The sequence below is a fragment of the Miscanthus floridulus genome, chromosome 5, assembly GCF_019320115.1.
Source record: "Miscanthus floridulus cultivar M001 chromosome 5, ASM1932011v1, whole genome shotgun sequence".
In the NCBI taxonomy this organism is placed as follows: Eukaryota; Viridiplantae; Streptophyta; class Magnoliopsida; order Poales; family Poaceae; genus Miscanthus; species Miscanthus floridulus.
Genome location: NC_089584.1, coordinates 111,811,339 through 111,834,179, shown reverse-complemented (window position 1 = coordinate 111,834,179; position 22,841 = coordinate 111,811,339). Strand labels below are relative to the sequence as shown.

Sequence of the window (22,841 nt, the reverse complement as noted above, 5' to 3'; positions counted from 1 at the left end):
AGTGCTAGCAGAAGATCTAACAGACAATCTACTCTTACACATTTTATAGATAGCAGCAGTTCAAATCTATGAACCATTCACAGTCTCATAGATCTCATCAAAATCAACTCAGACACCAGATTTACGCTTACCAATAGATAAGATACCATCTGTGCTGTTGGAGCCGATTGGTGTCCCTATCGTCGTCACCGACGGCATCGGCGCCGGCGCCGCCCCTCTACCACCGTCGCTGTCGTCCAGATCGATCAGAGCAGAGCCGCTACCGACATCGATACCCAACAACGTAGCAGCGTCATCACGGATGTCATCGTCGTCCTCGGGGACCAGCTCTGCCATGATCAGGTCATCGTTGCCAGTGAGTGGATAGACGACATCGTCGTGATCCGCCATGACGACCTTGACAGTGAACGGTTGATCTCCAACACCGTTCCTCAATGGTGCGCGCGGCCACCGTACCCGGTCTATGCCACAGGAAGAGGGCATGGCATAGGCAACCGACCTGCGCGGAGGAGAAAAATAAAGAAATAGAGATCCAGATCCAGGGCCAGTCACTCAGTCTTAGAGACACAAGAAGATAGATCTAGAGTTAGGGTTAGGGTTCGTGGACTACCTACGTAGCTGGAGCCTGCTGCCGGAGATGATAAGGACCACCCAGAGGAGAGACACCGATTAGAAACGACGGCGAACGACGGGAGGAGGGATGGACGGGAACACGGTCACAAACTCACATAGTTCACCGAGAGCGAGAGGTCGAGAGGAGAGAGGGAGGAGAGTGGAGATAGGGTCAGACAGGCGAATCGAGGTCATCGGAGTCGGGGACGACGGGCGAGAGAGAACTCAGATTCGCCACTAGTGGATAGTGGATGCGGCTGATGTGGGCGAGAGAGCAGAGATGCGCCGCGGCGAGCGAGAGAGAGTGGGGATTAGGGTTAGGGCTGGGAGCGGGCAAGCGGCTCAGTCGACGCTGCCCACTTATATACTCGAGTGGGGGCGCGGGGCTATTGGGCTGCGGCCTACGGGGAGGGGGTTGGTCGATGGCAGGCTGGGCCGCCAACGAGCCTGCCTTTGAGGAGCGGGCCATGCCGTGCCGGCCCACGTGCCTAGGGTAAGGCCCAGGCACGCCCTGCTTCTTCGGGCCGTGCCAGCCCAGGCCCACTCGTCGCTGGGCCGGACCGTGCTTGGGCGGGGCAAAAAAAATGGGTCTTGGGCCGGGCCGACGGGCTCGGGCTGCATGGCCATATATAACTATCACGACCCGTGGGGGACTGGGCTTATTTGTCACATGTCACAATAACTTCATGAACTATTATGAGATATTTCTTTTGTCAAACACTCATTTTTAAAATAGCTTCATGCTATTTTTTAATAAAAACATATTCATGGTAAAGTTGTTTTTCTCATCTTCTCACAAAGACATGAGTTGGGATGAAGCTAAAAAAGTAGTTTATCCCAACTCTCTTTCTCATTTCTCTCTCTCATCCATAAATGAAGCTTTTGATGAAGTTATTTTGCTAAACAAAATTTTCAAAATAGCTCAGCTTCATCTAGAAAATTGCTCATGAAACTGTTTAGAAAAACAACTTTATCAGTGAAGCTAAGCTATGCCAAACGGAGTCTAAGGGTCTTTTAGCCATTACTGTTGACCCTATTCTGCAGCACTAATTTAACAGTACTTTTCAGCGAACAAATAATGTTTTTCTCTCACAGTATATTAGCATAAGCCAAATTTAAGTGAAACGAACATGCCATTATCCACTTGTTGCAGTACCTATGAAATCTCACCCAACTTCCTTTCTCTCTCAAGGGAAACACATGTGTCAGTGTCATCGCGGAGAAAATGTAGATAAAAGAACGCGACGTTTCGATGAAACTAACCGCGCATTGGCCTGGAACAAGCCCAGCGGTGCTGTCCGCTATCACAAAATTGAATTCCACGCGTTGGAGAATGGTGAAGCAAACACAGACACGCTGACATACGATCCACCGCCCGAAACGGCAACCCCTCACGCAGTCACGCTCATCCGTCCGTCCGTTCTCGATCGATCGGGCATACCTGCAACCCTTGCTATTCGTCCCCATTGCCCGTAGCCCCCAAGCCTAGGCTAAAACGACGGCGCACGGCGTTTCCAGTAAGGCCCCGTTTGGATCAAAAATTTTTTAGATTTTGGCTCACTATAGTATTTCGTTTGTATTTGGTAATTAGTGTTTAATTATGGACTAATTATGTTCAAAAGTTTGGTCTCGTGATTTCTCGACCAACTATGTAATTAGTTTTTTTTTTTTTTGTCTATACTCTATACATATGTCGCAAGATTTGATGTAACGAGTACTGCACAAATTTTTTTGAACGTAAACGGGGCCTAACTCGCGCCTCCTCCTCCCTCCATTCGCACAAGTTGCGGCTCGGGGGTCGGGGCCAATCCCTTGCCGGCAGTCGCATCCCCTCCGTCCTGTTCCTTGCTCGCCCCAACTTCGCCGCCGGGCGCGGTCGCATTCCCCTCGGCTACTCGCTCCTCGTCGCCCCCCAGTGACGTCTGGCGGTAACGCGTTGGGTACGTTTTCTCAAGCAATTGTTTGTGCGATGGTTGTTCCATTGTCTGTTCGGGGTCCGCTGCGCCTATTTGCTCTCCTTGATCTACGCATCGGCCATTGAACGAATTGCATCTACAAATATCCTAGATTAGATAACCTGGCGGATTTATTCAGTGTTGTTTGGGGTAAGTTTTTCCAAAGGCACAAGCTGCACAATTGAAATGCCGGATCGGGGTCGGTTTCCCATGTTCCCCGAAATAATAGGATTCCTGATTGTGGCAGCGACGACTCCTGCTTGTCCTTTTTTTATTTTGCTCGTGTCGTCGGATCGTGGCTTGATTGGTCTCCGCATCCCGCAGATCCGAGTCCAGCGGCATGGCGAACCGCGCCGGCGAGCCTGTCGCGAGGACCAACAGCGGCGGCGGCAGCAAGGACTCGGGCAGCTTCGAGTGCAACATCTGTCTGGACCTGGCGCAGGATCCCGTGGTCACCCTCTGCGGCCACCTCTTCTGCTGGCCCTGCCTCTACGAGTGGCTCCACGTTCACGCGCACTCTCAGGAGTGCCCCGTCTGCAAGGCCGTCGTTGAGGAGGGGAAGCTCGTCCCCCTCTACGGCCGTGGCGGCAACTCCACCGCACCCCGTGCAAGGTCGGTGGCCAGTGTGGAAATCCCGAGCAGGCCGACCGGGCAGCGGCCCTCCACCGCCCCGCAGCCTGACCACAACAACCATTACCCGCACCAGAACCCCTGGTTCATGGGTGCTGGTGCTCCCCCTGTGGCTGGTGGTCGGTGGGGGAACTACACTTTCTCGGCCGCCATTGGAGGGCTGTTCCCGTTGCTGAGCTTCCAGGTGCATGGATTCCCCCAGGCGACTGCCTATGGCCCGGCTGCAGGGTTTCCTTATGGATATGGCCATTCTTTCCATGGTTATGGGCATGGCTTCCCGGCTCCGCGCCGGGCGCTGCAAGGCCAGCAGGTTGATGTGTACTTGAAGGTGTTGCTGCTGGTAGTTGGTGTGCTTGTAATTGCCAGCCTGATCGCATTTTAGATTATGTATGGCTGGAGGAGATATTTGCCTGATCCTTGTTGGTGTGTACCATAGTTCTAGCATCGTTGTATCTTAGATAGCTCCCAAAGTTTGATGTCAGTGTGGAGAGAAGTAGAGTGATGCCTCGGCTGGTAATAGTACTTGTGATAATTGGTGGCAGCTGGTGTTCATTGGAGCTTGTGTAAAGTTGCTATCGAAAATTATAGGTGCATTTGTTGTGTTCTTGCCTTGAACTTTTGGCCATGTTCATATTTCTTCAATAAAATTTGCCTGCAATGTTCTGTTTTTCATTGCTATTTACTGCTTGGATAATGCATTGCCAGACTATGCCGTCTGGCCATTGTGAGACGTATTTTTTTTTCTGCTATCGTCTAGGTAATTTATAAATCCTTATACATGGAGAAGTACATCTTTAAGTGTTCAGCTTGCAGTTCAACCAGTTACTGATTAAAAGATGGCACCGACAAAAAACTTAACTGCTGAGCTTATTCTCTATGCCTTTGAATTTGTCCATAATTCTGAATCATACTATTTTTACTTTATCTAATCAGCTTCGTTTTTCCTGGTGCAAGCGGTAGAGTCTTACCGCCTGTGACCGGAAGGTCCCGGGTTCGAGTCGCGGTCTCCTCGCATTGCACAGACGAGGGTAAGACTTGCCACTAACATCCTTCCCCAGACCCCGCACAGAGCGGGAGCTCTCTGCACTGGGTACGTCCCTTTTTTTTTAATCAGCTTCGTTTTTCCTATAAATAGTGCATATGAAGTCCAATCTGAAAACATGAACCTCCTGCCTGGTTCAGAGTAATATTGAATCTGGGGAACCTAATAGGTCCTAACGTTTTCTTTGTCTTGACTGATTTCAGATTTCAAAGATCTGTTATAGGAATTTAGATTTATATAATCACATACTCGACTTAGGCCTGCTGCAATGTGTCCTGGATGTGTAATACTATTACTGGTTCAACTGATGAATAAGCATAAATTTCTATTGCCTGAACTTCGAATAATCAAAGAATGGTTCCGTAACATTTGCTCTAATAGCTTTAACATTATCTAATGGAGTGACTGGCTTACAGAGTTTACTTTGTGAGCTTCCAATGCTAAAAAATAAATAATGAATGGATTCCTAATGATTCCTTCATTCTAGGATTAAATTTTCTAGTAGTGTGTATGATGGACAGTGTATGGTATTTGATGTTTGGTCTATGTTGTGAACTTGCCATGATGTTAATGCTAGTGATTACAGGATGAAGAACCATACTGTATTGCTCTGTGTGTTTCAGAATATGTAACTAGTTGACCTTTGTCTACATCATCTGCAAAGTATAACCGAACATTTCCACATTTCCGTGATTGCAATGAGCGACATAAAGATACTAGTAGAGTGTTTGCCATGCACACAGAATCTTCGAATCTTTTCACCACATGCTGATGGATGATTTGTAGCATCCTGCATTTCCAAGGTATTTTATTACTTATTTTTATTCATTCAATGCCATTGTGCCCACGGTATTCTATTGCTTTTTTTATTCAATGCCATTTTGCAATAACATCTCACCTAGTACCGCATTTGTTGATGCAGGATTGCAGGTGCTTCAAACTATAAACTCCAACATCTGCGATCGACTTGGATAGTGAGTCGGATCTGTTCATTCCTACTCCACGCCGGCCTCTCCCTTCCTCCATCCGTCCCTCTTGCGGTCTCCCCTCCACCTCCAGATTTCGGCACTGGTAGTGGACATCGGGAAGGAACGGGTAATTGTGAAACAAAATTCTCTAGGGAACTTCGGATGGTATGAGATATGGTGATTTCTGTCTGCACTGTCCGCATGTTGCATGTTGCATGTTAGTCACACTGGAGTAGAATCATGAGTCACAGAGCAATCATGTCTGTAGCATTGAGGCATGGAGCTTCACAATCCTGAGCTTAAAGGCTTGTCTAGATAAAACCCTTTCCCTTTCAATACATGTGGATTTGGATAGATAAATGAACTAAATTTCTTTCAATCACTCCTAATCCATTCAAATCAACACGGGGATTGGGTTTATGAAACAAGAAAATATTTTCTGCAGCCACGGCATGAGGCTGGCACTGCAGTAGGCTTGCTGCTTCTTTGAATTGCCCTCAAGATTTTTTTTGGGTTTGGCATCTGTTCAATATGGGGCATTTTTGTGTTCTGGTGAGGTGAAAACCCAACACCAAAATGTGCCGAGGCATATGGCCCGTTTGAACTTATCAACCTGGCTTATCAGCCATGGATATAATGTTTTTCTCTCACAATAAATTAGCGAACGGTATTTTTCAGCCTGGCTTTTCAGCGAAAGTGAACAGAGGCCGAAATGTGTAGCTTTGATTGACCTACATATTGCATTGTTGAGGGTTGTAAATTGCTATCCACCAATCCTGAAAGCACTCAGGCCCGTTTGGATCCTTAGAATTGAATTTATTTTAATAATCATAATTTAGACACATATTAATTAAGCTAATATGATTGTGTATGGATAATATTTGTATATTATTGTTGGCTATACGAGAGAGATACTTAGGACTGTCCGCAACGGTGCTATTGACTTTCGATAGCTGCCACAGTGAAAGGTTCTAATGGCTAGAGTGTGGGTGAATAGCCTATAAAAAAATCTACAACAACACTAAGCCAAGAGGTTAGATAATTATGAGGAGAAGCAAGTGTTGTGCTAGTGTACTAAAAATACAAGCAACTTAACAATAATTCTAGTTAATTATGATAATTAAGCACTCAAGAGCTATGTCGCTACTCTCTACACTAGTTGAGCTAGCTAGGAACTAATTACATCTAAGAAAGCTAAGCTACACAACTAGCTACAACTACCATAAGCTCTACACAAAGTAAATACATAATGTAATGCAAGAGAGTGGTAGAGGAGATATACCGCCGTGGCAAGTGATCAATCAATGCATACCAAAGAATATCAAGGAGACAAATAATGACAATGATTTTTCCTTCGAGGTTCACTTGCTTGCCGGTGAAAGCATCTAGACCCCTAGCTGGGTTTCGGTGATTAATGACGATACAAGATTACTGTGACTAACGTGTGTTTTGCAGAGGCAATTTGAGTTAGGTCATGGTAATGATGATTGTCTTGAGCAATTATGGTTTTCATGCCCCTATCGATGGAAATCAGTTTCGGTTTTCAAATGATGGACGACAAGGTTAAGGACGAACTAGTTCTAAGTGTCGTTTGACATTGGAGAGACACTTAGAGTAGTTTATGACTTTGTTTTTTTACTTTGGCCGTACTATTAAGGGGAGTATGAACGAGTAGCTTGACTTAGGTAAGTCTAGTGGTTTAGGTGTGGTACACACTTGTCAAACTTAGTAATAGGTAGCTCAGGGTTTGCCCTAAGATCGATTAGAGACAAACTCATTCACGAAGATGTTGAATTGGAAGTGAATGGAGTGCTCATTTACTGACCGGACACTAGGTTTGGTAGTGACTGGATGCAGCAAGTGCGAGTCCGGTTAGTTCATTTGCTCGGCAGCAGAAGGCAGACTACGATCGACGATCGCAACTGTAGCAGCGTGGACTTGCTGTTGACTGGACCGGACACTGGCAGGTAAGTGACCGGACACAGGGCTTGCCGAGTCCGATCAACAACAAAGAAGGTCTAGAGAGGATAATTCTTGACTGGACGCGTCAGGTGGACGTTGACAGGACGCTGACCAGCTTCAGGTCACTCTAAGAGTCAAGTGTGATAGCTGACGTGTTCGTGGCTGTTGGCCACTAACCGGTGCGTCTGGTCACCTTGACCTGCGCGTTCGGTCACTACATAAATATGCTGAGTTGGACAATAACGATTATGTTTTGAAGTGGGGAGTATAAATACCTCTTCTACTCGTCCAACTTAGTACTCTTGCCCATATGTTCAGCTGAGAAACACCTTTGGAGTGCAAGGGAGAGCAAGAGCCTAGTGGGGTGATTGAGATTTGATAATCCAAGATTAAGGACCTCATTAGTGCATATGGAGTAGTAAGTGTGCATCCACCTTTCTCATTAGACTTGTCTTGGTCAAGTGAGAGTTTGTGCTTGTTACTCTTGGTGATCGCCATCACCTAGACTGCTCGGTGGTGATTGGAAGCTTGGTGATCATCCGACGGAGCTTGTGGATGACCCAAGTCATGGTGTGAGCGGTTGTGGGTGATTCACCGTGACAGAGTGTCGAAGAATCAACCTGTAGAGAGCACTTGATCCTTGCGTGGATTAAGGGGGAGCTACACCCTTGTGCAGGTGCTCCAACGAGGACTAGTGGGGAGTGGCGACTCTATGATATCTCGAAAAAACATCGCCACATCCCTCTCGCTCTCTTTACTTTGAGCATTTACTGTTGAGCAATTTAATTCATGTCTTTACATTCTTAGAATTGCCATGCTAGAGTAGGATTGGAACCTAGGGTGCAAAACTCTTGTGTGGTAGAACAATAGAAACACTTCTAGGCATAAGGCGGTGAAATGCGCTAAATGTAGGGCTTAATTATTGCAAGAAATTTAGAATTAGCCTAATTCATCCCCCTCTTGGGCATCTTGATCATTTTAGCCGACAAGCTAGTCCCTATTGTGGCGATTCACTCACTTGAAGGTTCACGTGATAATAGACATCATACGCCTAACTTGCAATCGGGTGCCGCACAACCAACACAAGATGAGGATCCACAAGTCACGCGCAATCCACTAGAGTTGTCTTTGGCGCTCCGCCGGGGAAGGCACAAGAACCCCTCACAATCACACCGATCGGAGCTAGAGGCAATCACCTTCCTCTGCTCGACGATCCACCAATCACCGGGCCATCTAGGTGTTGGTAAACACCAAGAGTAACAAGTTCTCCACCAACCTAAATCGCCCAACTAGTGCCACAAGATGCTAAACCACTAAGCAATGCACTAGAGGCTCTCCAATCTCACTCAAGATGATGAAATAAGTGTGCAAGTGAGTGGAGTGGTGTGCTCAGCTCCCAAAGGGTGTACACAGGTGTGGGAAGTGCCAAGAGAGTGGCCAAGGCTTGCCACCACCTCTATTTATAAGCCCACAAGCAAATAGAGCTGTTACCCCTTTGGAGCAGTTTCTGCGAGGGCACCAGACATGTCAGTGTGGCATTGGACATGGGGTGGCGGTGCCCCTCCAATGGTCATCCAACGACTAGGCACCGGACAGGGTGGTGGTGGCACCGGACATGGCACGGTGGTGCCACTCTGGCCACACCACCAAAAACACCAGTCTCTGGAAAATAACGGCGGTGCACTGCCTTAGGGGTGGTGGTGCCCACGACAGTGCCCGATTCCAGTTGCCCTGCTCTCTAGATAACAGAGGAAGTGGCACCGCCCTACCTATGGCAGTGACCGTGCCCATGCTACGCTTCTCAGCCAAGTCTAGGTGGGCACTGCGCTAGGGGTGGTGGTGCCACCGGACAGGGCACGACGGTGCCCCCCAAACTCCTCCTTTTCGGCCTCTTCCAGCCGATCACCGCCACAGGGGTGATGGTGCATCAGATAGGGGGTGGTGGTGCCCTAGGGTAGCACCCTAAGCCAAGTTTCGTCTCCTTTTCTTTGCTTTTTTCACCACCTTTGTAAATTGCTAACACTCCAAGTGTTTCACCATCACGTGCAAGTGTGTTAGCATTGTCACAATCATTTTTCAAAGGTTAATCACTTTCTCACTAATTAAGCACTAGGCCTAAAATGCAATGCGAGTATTCCAACACCTAGTGGCACTAGATGATCTAGTTGTCCGATAAGAGCTCCCCTCTTAATAGTACGACCATCTATCCTAAATGTGATCACACTCTCTATAGTGTCTTGATCATCGAAAACAAAATGGCCCTATGGATATCACCTTTGCCTTGAGCCCATTTTGCTTTTCTCTTTCTTCTTTTCCAAGGTCCGGAGCTTGCTCACCATCATCACATGTCCACACCACCACCATGGACTTCATTTCATGTGGCCATCTCCAACCATGAGTGCCACCTCGCTCCTTCACTTGGATTAGACCATCCTATCTAGTCACACACTTAGATGCAAGGATTAGTCCAAATAGGTTTCATCAATTATCAAAACCAAACTAGGGCTTTCACATAGGACTGAACCGGACCTACATTATTTGTCAATGTCAGTTAATATTAAATTACTCCCTCTATCGGATGTTGTGATTGGCAGCCATAGCAAAAAAGCAGCAAACACCAATCTCGTGTTTGCTTTAACCAGCTCCACGCTAGCGCCGAAGGAATCGCTAGCGTTTCTCTTTTTTTCTCATTTTTTGCTTGCCACGTCAGTTCGAACCTCATGCCGAGCCTACTCAGTTGGTGCTCTGTCTGATCCTAATTTGGCCAAAACATCAACTGCAACGTTGAGATCTCTTACGACATGATGGATTTCCAAGCCTTGAAAGTGTTTCTCAAGTTTGCAGACTTCTGCACAGTAGGCGTCCATGGTTTCCTTGGTGCAATCCCAATCTTTGTTCACTTGATTGATTACCATCGAAGAGTCACCATAGATGAGTAAACGCTTGATGCCAAGTGAGACTGCTACTCGGAGGCCATGGAGAAGAGCCTCAGTACTCGACTTCGTTGTTGGTAGCAGGCCAGAGTATCTGTAGGACATACTTAAGCTACTTTCTGTTAGGAGAGATGAAGAGAACACCAGCGCCTGCGCCTCCAAGCTTGAGGGAGCCATCAAAGTACATCTTCCAATGATCTAGGATGACTGCCAGGGTGGGCTGCTAGATTTCAGTCCACTCGGCTATAAAATTAGCCAAGACTTGAGATTTGATAGCCTTGCGAGGGACAAATTCAATGTTAAGTGCTCTGAGTTTGACTGTCCACTTAGATATGCGCCCTATTGCATAACAATTGCGTAGGATATCGCTGAGCGGGAAGTCAGATACCACTATGACTTTATGCTCACCAAAATAGTGGCAGAGCTTGTGTGAAGTGATTAGGAGGGCGTAAAGGAGTTTTTACACATGTGGGTACTTGGCCTTTGAGTCTGACAACACTTCGCTAATGTAGTAGACAGGTCGTTGTACCTTATATGTGTGTCCTTCTTTAGCCCATTCCACAACTATTACCGTGCTGACTACTATAGTAGTGGCTGCAATGTAAAGTAAGAGTGGTTCTCTTTTCTTGGGTAGGGTGAGTATCGGAGATGTGGATAGGTACTGCTTAAGCTGTTGGAAGGCTTCATCTGTGTCGCGCCCCGATATCCATCCTGTTAGGAACCGATATCGACGCTAACGTGGGTTGTCGAATTAACAACTTCGAGGCCCTAGGAGCGCACTGAGCAACTCCTCTTCAGGATTAGGTTGAGTGGTAGTCTTGGAGGGCATCAAGGGAGTTAGGCACAAATCCTATAGTCCTCACTTCGATGACCCAGATTCTTCCACTGAGGACATGCCTCAGCCTTAGGCTCCTTCAATCGAGGTAGGTGAGCCTTCTACTCAAGGTGGTGCTCGCAGTGATAGGAGGAATTTTTTGAGGGCATTAGTCAAAGTTTCCCGCTGTTTTAGGTTGGGTGCCTCCAACTGATTACTTCGAGCCATTTTTTGAGGGCATTCGTGCTTAGGTACAAGTGATAGTAGTGTCAGTGGCGGGAAACTTTGACCAAAGGTTTGAGCATGAGCGGAGATTCTTGCAGGAGAACCTCATCAATCCGCTACAGAACTCCATGAACACCTTGGCTATGAAGATGGATTCGCTTGCCACCAAAGAAGAGTTGCAGGTAGTCCATAGTGATGTGGCGGCCAATGCTCAGAACATCGAGCAGATCAGACAGTCATAGGTTAGCCTTGCCGCCTACCTCCACCAGATCTTCCAGTCGAGGGCTCCAGGTATTCCTTCGTGGCTTGTTGCTCAAGTTATGTCTCTTATGTGTTTCATACTCTAAGTTCCATATTACATGCTAAAAGGTCCTAATGGCTAGAGGGGAGGGGGGTGAATAGCCTAATAAAATTTCTACAACAACACTTAACAAAAGGTTAGACAATTATGAGGCGAAGCAAGTGTTGCGCTAGCCTACTCAAAATGCAAGCCACCTACCACAAATCTAGTTTAGATAGTGTCGATTCACACAAGAGGTATGACACTACCCTATGTTAGTGTGCTCTCAAAAGCTAACTAAAGAGCCACACCAACCAAGCAAGCAAGCTCTCACAACTAGTTACACTAAAGAGCTTGTCAACTAGTTTGCGATAATGTAAAGAGAGTGATTAGGATAGTTATACCGCCGTGTAGATGAAGAACCAATCAATCACAAGGATGAATGACAATGAAGACCAATCACCTCGGAATCAATGATGAACACAATGATTTTTACCGAGGTTCACTTGCTTGCCAGCAAGCTAGTCCTCGTTGTGGCGATTCACTCACTTGGAGGTTCACGCGCTAATTGGCTTCACACGCCAAACCCTCAATAGGGTGCCGCACAACCAACCCAAGATGAGGATCACACAAGCCACGAGCAATTCACTAGAGTACCTTTTCGCTCTCCACCGAGGAAAGGTCAAGAACCCCTCACAATCACCATGATCGGAGCCAGAGACAATCACCACCTCTGCTCGACGATCCTCGCTGCTCCAAGCTGTCTAGGTGGCGACAACCACCAAGAGTAACAAGCGAAATCCACAGCGAAACACGAACACCAAGTGCCTCTAGATGCAATCACTCAAGCAATGCACTTGGATCACTCCCAATCTCACTATGATGATGAATCAATGATGGAGATGAGTGGGAGGACTTTGGCTAGGCTCACAAGGTTGCTATGTCAATGAAAATGGCCAAAGATATGAGCCACAACCGGCCATGGGGCTTAAATAGAAGACCTCACGAAATAGAGCTGTTGTACCCCTTCACTGGGCACACTGCGCTCTGACCGGACGCTCTGGTCATACTGACCGGACCCTGGACTCAGCGTCTGGTCCACTGATGGACGCCATGTGTCACCAGCTTCAAACGCTATTCATCAGATTTCAACGGCTACAAGCTGACCGGACGCTCCGGTAAAAACTGACCGGACGCTGGACCTTAGCGTCCGGTCGAGTACAGTAAGGGTCGAAAATCGGTTTTCCTCGACCGGACGTGTCCGGTCCACCTCGACCAGACACAGCCCAGCGTCCGGTGGTAAACCCTAGCCCTTGTACCACCAGTCAACGCGACCGGACGCAGGCAGTCAGCGTCCGGTGCTTTTGGATCCAGCGTCCGATCACTTGACCGACGCTGGCATCTCCTCTGTTTTCACTTCTAACTTCTTCACCCTTGCTCCAATGTGCCAACCACCAAGTGTATCACCATGTGCACATGTGTTAGCATATTTTCACAAATATTTTCAAGGGTGTTAGCACTCCACTAGATCCTAAATGCATATGCAATGAGTTAGAGCATCTAGTGGCACTTTGATAACCGCATTCCGATACGAGTTTCACTCCTCTTAATAGTACGGCTATCAAATCTAAATGTGATCACACTCTCTAAGTGTTTTGATCACCAGAACAAAATAGCTCCTACAAGTTATACCTTTGCCTTGAGCTTTTTGTTTTTCTCTTTCTTCGTTTCAAGTTTAAGCCCTTGATCATTGCCATGCCATCACCATTGTCATGCTGTGATCTTCATTAGCTTCTCTACTTGAAGTGTGCTACCTATCTCATGATCACTTGATAAACTAGGTTAGCACTTAGGGTTTCATCAATTCACCAAAACCAAACTAGAGCTTTCAATCTCCCCCTTTTTGGTAATTGATGACAACCCTTATACAAAGATATGAATTGAAATTCAATTGAATCCATGTTGCTTGCCTAAGCATATTTACCATGTGTAAAAGGATATGGACAAGTTTCATGAACCCTAAGTGGTAGCAATTGCTCCCCCTACATATGTGCTAAGAATTTGGATTGAAGCTTGCACATATGCTTAGATAGGAAATGTAGGAGTCAGTGTCTATCAAATGATGCTAAGGTATAAAAGATGGACCTTTGAAGCGTGATACCAATCGGAGTGCACCAATATACCATCCTTAGCACCATGGTTAGCTTAATATCACTTGGAAACATACTTTGACAAGATATCACTTGTAAAGACTTATTTGGAAATGAAAGTTATCTAGTGATTTCATTTCACCATTCAATCTTACAACTAACATTCATCACACAAGCATGGATGTGTAAATTTAATACTTGTGCGATGCAAGCAAACATATGAAATGCACATTCAAATGCACCATACAAGTTCATGAGCTTGCTCCCCCTACTTGTGTGCTCAAAATTTTAGTGATCCCTTTCCTTTGTTATATCTCCCCCCCCTATGTCATATAACAAGATATCTTTATATTTGTTTCTCTCCCTCTTATCTTTGCTTATCTCTCCCCCTTTTTGCTTATCTCTTCCCCTTGTTTCTCTCTCCCCCTTTGTCATCAATGACCACAAAGGTTCTAAATGTAGATAGAATTACTTGTAGGGTCGAGATTATCAATGTCAATCAATGGGGTGAGGGGCATTTTCCCAAATTTGGTTCAATTCTAGATTATTTCCCAAAGATATTTAACTTGGTTTGATCCAAGGATAAGCTTCTTCACACCTCCAAATAAGGGTTATCTTGTACCATGTTGAGTTAAACACTTATAGTTCATTTTCTAGATTAAACACTAGGTTTACAAGCCCATAAACATGTCATATGCCATCACTAGATCAAGTCAAACATAGAAGCAATAGTGATACCATATTGACATCAAAATTCATTTGACTTTCATGAATGAGCCTAATAAGATAGAACCACTTGCAAGGTCCTAATAAGATTGAAAATTTGACTAGATGCACTAAATATGTCCTTAGCAAGGATGTATGTCATGCCAATCAACTTTTACCTTAGATTGCTCGAAGGAGAGACATGTCATATGAGTGGGGGTGCATCAACACATATTTGAGAAATCCAATATGTTCAACTCATTCCTTAGCTTGCAAAATCTTTTCTCATCCAATGGCTTGGTGAATATATCGGCAAGTTGATCTTCGGTGCCTACACTCTCAATGTAAATGTACCCTTTTTGTTGGTGATCTCTTATGAAATGGTGGCGGACATCAATGTGCTTTGTTCTTGCATGTTGAACCGGATTGTTTGTCAACTTGATTGCACTCTCATTGTCACATAGCAATGGCACTTTCTTGAACTTGATTCCAAAGTCACACAAAGTGGCCTTCATCCAAAGTATTTGTGCACAACAACTACTGGCGGATATGTATTCGGCTTCAGTGGTTGATAATGCAACACTATTTTGCTTCTTTGATGACCATGAAACAAGTGATCTTCCCAACAATTGACATGTGCCCGAGGTGCTATTCCTTTCAACCTTGCATCCCGCATAATCTGAGTTGGAGTAACCAACTAGCTCAAACTTTGCTCCTTTGGGATACCACAAACCAACATTTGGTGTATGCTTCAAGTACCTCAATATTCTCTTTGTAGTCTTCAAATGACTTTCTCTTGGTGAGGCTTGGAATCTTGCACACATGCATACACTAAACATGACATCCGGCCTTGATGTGGTCACATAGAGTAGGCTTCCAATCATAGACCGATACAACTTTTGATCCACCATATTTCCACTTGCATCACTATCCAAGTTGCCATTGGTGTGCTAATGACTTTGCTATCAATCATGCCAAACTTCTTGATCATGTCCTTGATGTACTTGCCTTGACTCACAAATGTACCATTCTTTAATTGCTTGATTTGAAGACCAAGGAAGTAACTCAATTCTCCAATCATGGATATTTCAAACTCATTAGCCATCATCTTTCCAAACTCATCACAAAATTCTTGATTTGTTGATCCAAATATGATGTCATCAACATAGATTTGTAATACAAATAGATCTTTTCTAATCTTCTTGATGAATAGAGTGGTGTCAACCTTGCCCATGGTGAACCCTTTAGAGAGGAGGAAGTCCCTCAATCTCTCATACCATGCTCTAGGTGCTTGTTTCAATCCATACAATGCCTTCTTCAACTTGTATACATGGTTGAGCTTCTTATCATCTTCAAAACCGGGAGGTTGCTCAACATATACTTCTTCATTGATATAACCATTGAGAAATGCACTCTTGACATCTATTTGATAGAGTTTGATGTTGTGAGCACAAGCATAGGCTAGCAAGATTCTTATTGCTTCCAATCTAGCAACTGGGGCATATGTTTCTCCAAAGTCAAGACCTTCAACTTGAGTATATCCTTGTGCTACCAATCTTGCTTTGTTCCTTACTACTGTCCCATCTTGATCTTGCTTGTTTCTAAAGACCCATTTGGTTCTAATCACATTGTGTCCCTTTGGTCTTTCTACTAATTCCCATACTTGATTTCTTGTGAAGTTGTTTAGCTCTTCATGCTTAGCATTGACCCAATCAACATCCTTCAAAGCTTCATCTATCTTCTTTGGTTCAATAGATGACACAAATAAGAAGTGTTCATAAAATGATGCCAATCTTGATCTTGTTTGTACACCTCTTGAAATATCTCCAATGATTGTATCTAAGGGATGATCCCTTGCAATACTTGTCGGTTGAAGGATTGGAACTTGATTGCTTGCACTTGCTAGATCATTGGGTTGAGATGATGTACTAGCCACTTGATCTTGATTAATGTCATGAGAGTCACTTACACTAGCTTGATTTGTATCATCTTGCACATTTGAGTTGGAGAGTACTTGCACTTGATCATCTTCATTATCATTCACTTGCCTAGGCCTCAATTCACCAACATCCATGTTCTTCATGGCATTTAAAAGTTGAATGCCTCTAACATCTTCCAAGTTCTCATCTTCTACTTGTGAACCCTTGGTTTCATTAAATTCAACATCATGAACCTCCTCAAGAGTACCACTATCCAAATTCCAAACTCTATTTGCTTTGCTTGTAGTGGAATAACCAAGTAGGAATCCTTCATCACATTTCTTGTCAAACTTGCCCAATCTTGTGCCTTTCTTCAAGATATAGCATTTGCAACCAAAGACCCGAAAATATGCAATGTTGGGCTTTCTACCATTCAAGAGCTCATATGGTGTCTTCTCTTTCAATCGATGATAATAGAGGCGGTTGCTACAATAGCAAGCCGTGTTGATAGCTTTAGCCCGAAAAGATTGACTCACATTGTACTCACTAAGCATAGACCTTGCCATATCAATGAGTGTTCTATTTTTCCTCTCAACAAGGCCATTTGATTGTGGAGTGTATTTGGCCAAGAATTGATGTCTAATTCCAAATTCATCACATAACTCATCAATTCTAGTGTTCTTGAACTCACTACCATTGTCACTTCTAACTCTCTTGATGGTTGTTTCAAGCTCATTGTGAATGCCTTTGACAAATGATTTGAATGTTGCAAATACATCACTTTTGTCCACTAGAAAGAATACCCATGTGTATCTAGTGTAGTCATCCACTATCACAAATCCATATTTGTTTCCACCAATGCTAGTGTATTGTGTTGGCCCAAACAAGTCCATGTACAATAACTCAAATGCTTTACTAGTGCTCATCATGCTTTTCTTAGGATGGGTGTTTCCAACTTGTTTGCCGGCTTGACAAGAGCTACAAAGCTTATCCTTTTCAAACACAACATCTTTCAAGCCTCTAACCAAGTCATGCTTAACCAATCTATTCAATTGTTTTATTCCAACATGACCAAGCCTTCTATGCCATAACCAACCCATGCTAGACTTAGTGAACAAGCATGTAGACATTCTAGCTTCACTAGCATTGAAATCAACCAAGTATAGATTCTCATATCTAAAGCCTTTGAAGATCAAGTTAGAGCCATCTACACTTATGATCTCTACATCATCTACTCCAAATATGCATTTGAATCCAAGATCACACAATTGAGCTATGGATAGCAAATTGAAGTTCAAGCTCTCTACTAGCAACACATTGGATATACTCATGTCATTGGATATTGTAATCTTACCAAGCCCTTTGACCTTGCCTTTGCCATTGTCACCAAATGTGATACTATCATAACCATCATTGCCATTGGTGTTGATTGAGTTGAACATTCTTGCATCACCGGTCATGTGTTGAGTACACCCACTATCAAGAACCCAATGCCTTCCTCTGGCTTTATAATTGACCTACAAAAGAAGATCAATTCTTTTTAGGTACCCAAACTTGCTTGGGTCCTTGAAGGTTAGTCACTAGGCTCTTTGGTACCCAAATGGCTTTCTTCTTTGAGCCCATCCATGGTTTACCAATGAACTAAGCCTTTACACCATTTGTACCCTTAGTAAGCATATAGCATAAATCAAGCTTAATGGAGGATACATTAGCATTTTTGCTCTTATTTTTGCATTCTTGCTCTTTGTGACCCACTTGCTTGCAACTAGAGCAAAACCGACCATTGTTCTTTACAAAACTTGTCTTGTGAGGAGCAAAGGCCGCCTTGTCTTTCTTGGGGGTATAGCCCAATCCCTTTTTATAGAGAGAAGCTCTTTGGCTACCCAAGGCCATAAGCAAGCGGTCCTCACCACCATAAGCCTTAGCTAGGTTGTGAGTGAGCTTAGTGACCTCCTTCTTGAGGTTCTCATTCTCAACCACTAGTGAGGCATCACAAGTGAGACCATCACTACTAGATGAGGTAGAAGTGGAAGTGCTACAAGAAGAGTTAGTAGGAGCAACAATGATAGGCATAGATAGTGATTCATCAATTATATCACAAGTTAAACCTACATTACAAGTTTCAACATGCTTCTTTTTATTTTGCTCATCAAGCAAAGAGGAATGAGCCTTTTCAAGATTTTTGTGAGCTTTGCCAAGCTTCTCATTGGCTTCCTCTAGCCTCCCATGAGATGCATTGAGCTCATCAAAGGCTTGCTTAAGGGCTTTTAGTTCCTTATGCACGCTTTTGCATTCCCTTCTCTTGATATAAAAGTGTTCTCTAGCATCTTCTAGCATGTCAAATAACTCATCCTTAGTAGGTTCATCATCATCACTATCACTATCATTTTTTACTTTCATGTTCATTATCATCAACATGTTCTTCATCACTTTCATCATCACAAGATTGTACCTTAGTGGCCTTAGCCATGAAGCATGATGAAGATTCGAAGAGAGAAGGCTTCTCATTGATGGCAATGCTTGCAAGAACCTTCTTCTTGGTGGTCTTGTGATCATCACTATCATCATCATCATCACTTGAGGAAGCATCACTATCCCAAGTGACTACATATGAACCACCCTTCTTCTTCTTGAAGGCCATCTTGTCCTTCTTCTCTTTCTTTTCCTTCTTGTCCTTCTTCTTGTTCTTCTTGTTGTCATCATCATTATCACTATTGTATGGGCATTGAGCAACAAGATGTTCTTTGCTTCCACACTTGAAGCACCTTCTTGACTATTCTTTGTTCTTGGATGAAGACTTCTTTCTTCTAGCACGGTAGCCCTTCTTCACCATGAACTTGCCAAATCTCTTGACAAATAGAGCCATCTTCTCATCATCATCATCATCCCATGATTCATCTTCTTCACTTGATGTTTCTTGCTTAGCTTTGCCCTTAGATGATGTGGCTTTGAATGCCACGCTCTTCTTCTTCACATCCTTCTTCTCATCTTTCTTCTCCTTCTTTTCTTCCTTCTCAACATCATCTCTATAGGTATCATCGGTCATTATATCTCCCAATACTTGGTTTGGTGTCATGGTGTCCAAACCGCTTCTCACTAGAATGGTGACCAATGTACCAAATCTTGAAGGCAAGCATCTCAAGAACTTATGGGAGAAGTCCTTGTCCTTCACCTCTTCTCCAAGTGCTTTGAGATCATTGATAAGCACTTGAAGCCTATGGAACATCTCCGGCACACTCTCATCATCCTTCATCTTGAAGCTTGCAAACTTCTCTTTGAGAATATATGCCTTTGCACCCTTCACGGCTTGAGTGCCCTCAAATGATTCTTCCAACTTCTTCCAAGCTTCATGTGCCATCTCAATATTCTTAATTTGCTCAAATGTTCTTTCATCAATTGCATCATGAATGGCACTTAGAGCAATGTCATTGTTTTGGAGAAGCACTTCTTCAGCGGCGGTGGGATTCTCCGGATCACCAATCTCAATTTTGGTTTCTACCACCTTCCACACCTTTCTATTGATTGACTTGATATGTGTGGTCATCTTTGACTTCCAATAAGGATAATTTGTGCCATCAAATTGGGGTGGCTTCTTGGTGTTGTTGATTTGAGCCATTTTAACACTGAAGGTTGTTAAGCCTTAAATAACGGTGACCTCAGCTCTGATACCACTTGAAAGGTCCTAATGGCTAGAGGGGGGGTGAATAGCCTAATAAAATTTCTACAACAACACTTAACAAAAGGTTAGACAATTATGAGGCGAAGCAAGTGTTGCGCTAGCCTACTCAAAATGCAAGCTACCTACCACAAATCTAGTTTAGATAGTGTCGATTCACACAAGAGGTATGACACTACCCTATGTTAGTGTGCTCTCAAAAGCTAACTAAAGAGCCACACCAACCAAGCAGCAAGCTCTCACAACTAGTTACACTAAAGAGCTTGTCAACTAGTTTGCGATAATGTAAAGAGAGTGATTAGGATAGTTATACCGCCGTGTAGATGAAGAACCAATCAATCACAAGGATGAATGATAATGAAGACCAATCACCTCGGAATCAATAATGAACACAATGATTTTTACCGAGGTTCACTTGTTTCCCGGCAAGCTAGTCCTCGTTGTGGCGATTCACTTACTTGGAGGTTCACGCGCTAATTGGCTTCACACGCCAAACCCTCAATAGGGTGCCGCACAACCAACACAAGATGAGGATCACACAAGCCACGAGCAATTCACTAGAGTACCTTTTGGCTCTCCACCAGGGAAAGATCATGAACCCCTCACAATCACCACAATCAGAGCCGGAGACAATCACCACCTCCGCTCGATGATCCTTGCTGCTCCAAGCTATCTAGGTGGCGGCAACCACCAAGAGTAACAAGCAAAATCCACAGCGAAACACAAACACCAAGTACCTCTAGATGCAATCACTCAAGCAATGCACTTGGATCACTCCCAATCTCACTATGATGATGAATCAATGATGGAGATGAGTGGGAGGACTTTGGCTAGGCTCACAAGGTTGCTATGTCAATGAAAATGGCCAAAGATATGAGCCACAGCCGGCCATGGGGCTTAAATAGAAGCCCTCACGAAATAGAGTCGTTGTACTCCTTCACTAGGCACACTGCACTCTGACCGGACGCTCCAGTCATACTGACCGGACCCTGGACTCAGCGTCCGGTCCACTGATGGATGCCACACATCACCAGCTTCAAATGCTGTTCGTCAGATTTCAACGGCTACGAACTTGACCGGACGCTCCGGTAAAAACTGACCGGACGCTGGACCTCAGCGTCCGATCAAGTACAGTAAGGGTCAAAAATCAGTTTTCCTCGACCGGACACGTCCGGTCCACCTCGACCGGACACAGCCCAGCGTCCGGTGGTAAACCCTAGCCCCTGTACCGCCAGTCAACACGACCGGACACAGGCAGTCAGTGTCCGGTGCTTTTGGATCTAGCGTCCGGTCACTTGACCGACACTAGCATCTCCTCTGTTTTTACTTCTAACTTCTTCACCCTTGCTCCAATATGCCAACCACCAAGTGTATCACCATGTGCACATGTGTTAGCATATTTTCACAAAAATTTTCAAGGGTGTTAGCACTCCACTAGATCCTAAATGCATATGCAATGAGTTAGAGCATCTAGTGGCACTTTGATAACCGCATTCCGATACGAGTTTCACTCCTCTTAATAGTACGACTATCAAACCTAAATGTGATCACACTCTCTAAGTGTCTTGATCACCAGAACAAAATAGCTCCTACAAGTTATACCTTTGCCTTGAGCTTTTTGTTTTTCTCTTTCTTCGTTTCAAGTTTAAGCCCTTGATCATTGCCATGCCATCACCATTGTCATGCTGTGATCTTCATTAGCTTCTCTACTTGAAGTGTGCTACCTATCTCATGATCACTTGATAAACTAGGTTAGCACTTAGGGTTTCATCAATTCACCAAAATCAAACTAGAGCTTTCACATGCTTCTAATCCAATCTCGACTTTCTTGCAGGTGTGGTTCCGACATCCCATCCAGCATCATACTCTCAAGGATACACTATGTCAGGCTCAGCTCCAACAGGTATTAGTTCATGTCCTGCTTCACCTTTCTAGATCCTGTGATTTACTTAGTCCTAACTTAGAGAGCTTAATCCTAACACTTGTTTCTTGTCGTTGTAGGTGTACCTCAGACCATGCCTACCACTGCCACCTTTCCTCAGGCACACCAGCAAGTGCCTCCGCCACCGTATTCCTTGCAACAGCCTCCACCGCCATAGCTATGAAGCTCATCATGGTCTTCTGGTCGTCCCATTGTGATGGTTCAAAAACCTTATGTCGGTTGTTTGCTCATCACCCAGCCACATTGGGTGTGATACTTGTGTTGATACTTTTGCTACTTGAACAGTTGTGTGGTCATTCATCGAGGTGACTAAGTTGCTATAGAGGTCGTGGTCGAACGGTTGAAAACTTGATGAATCTTTATGTCGTGTTGGTTAACCATGTCTATAGATCTCTTATGCTAGCGGTGATGTTGGTCGATAACTTTGCCTATGTGCATACCCGTCTGCTTGTTCTATGATTGGGAGATAAGGCTAAGATACAGGGGAGATTCTACCGAAACTTCTAGATGAGATAAGGGATAAAGGCTACCTTTAGAGACGAAAGATTGGGATCGCTACTGGCTCTCGGTTATTTTTACCGTTGCAATGTACTACGTGTAGGGCGATTACAAAATACAACTCCTCGCTTAGGTGATCCTATAAATCCGTCCCATGTTAGCATTCTCTATGTCATCACATTTTATTGTTTTTTCTTTTGAAAACTTCCTAGGTGCTTAGCATTCCCTTGGGCATAGGAGAAGGGCTAGAGTATCTAATTAGAGAAGGGTTACCTTTAACCTTTAGGGTTGGGTCCTAAGAAATAGAAGTCTAGATTTTATTTCCATTTTTTAGTACCATGCACTAGTCAATGGAGGCTTAATAAATGGATTATACGCGCAAGTCAACCTTTGCTCCGATACCCCGGCTCTGTCATGCCCCGATATCTATCCTATTAGGTACCGATATCGACACCGATGGGGGTTGTTGAATTAACAACTTCAAGGTCCCTAGGAGCACACTAAGCAACTCCTATTTAGGATTAGGTTGA

At 44.5% G+C, this 22,841-nt stretch overlaps 1 protein-coding gene across 1 annotated transcript; it reads left to right on the top strand.

The window, feature by feature from the left end:
* Positions 1–2,404: 2,404 nt before the first annotated feature.
* LOC136453053 (uncharacterized) lies at positions 2,405–3,869 on the top strand. The gene is made up of 2 exons (XM_066453631.1): positions 2,405–2,552; positions 2,892–3,869. The coding sequence occupies exon 2, from the start codon at positions 2,908–2,910 to the stop codon at positions 3,577–3,579; it is 672 nt and encodes a 223-aa protein (XP_066309728.1). The 5' UTR covers positions 2,405–2,552; positions 2,892–2,907; the 3' UTR covers positions 3,580–3,869.
* The last annotated feature ends 18,972 nt before the right edge of the window (positions 3,870–22,841 follow it).

Excerpts from the sequence above, each read along its gene's own strand:
- LOC136453053 (XM_066453631.1), top strand. The coding sequence starts at position 2,908 with ATGGCGAACCGCGCCGGCGAGCCTGTCGCGAGGACCAACAGCGGCGGC.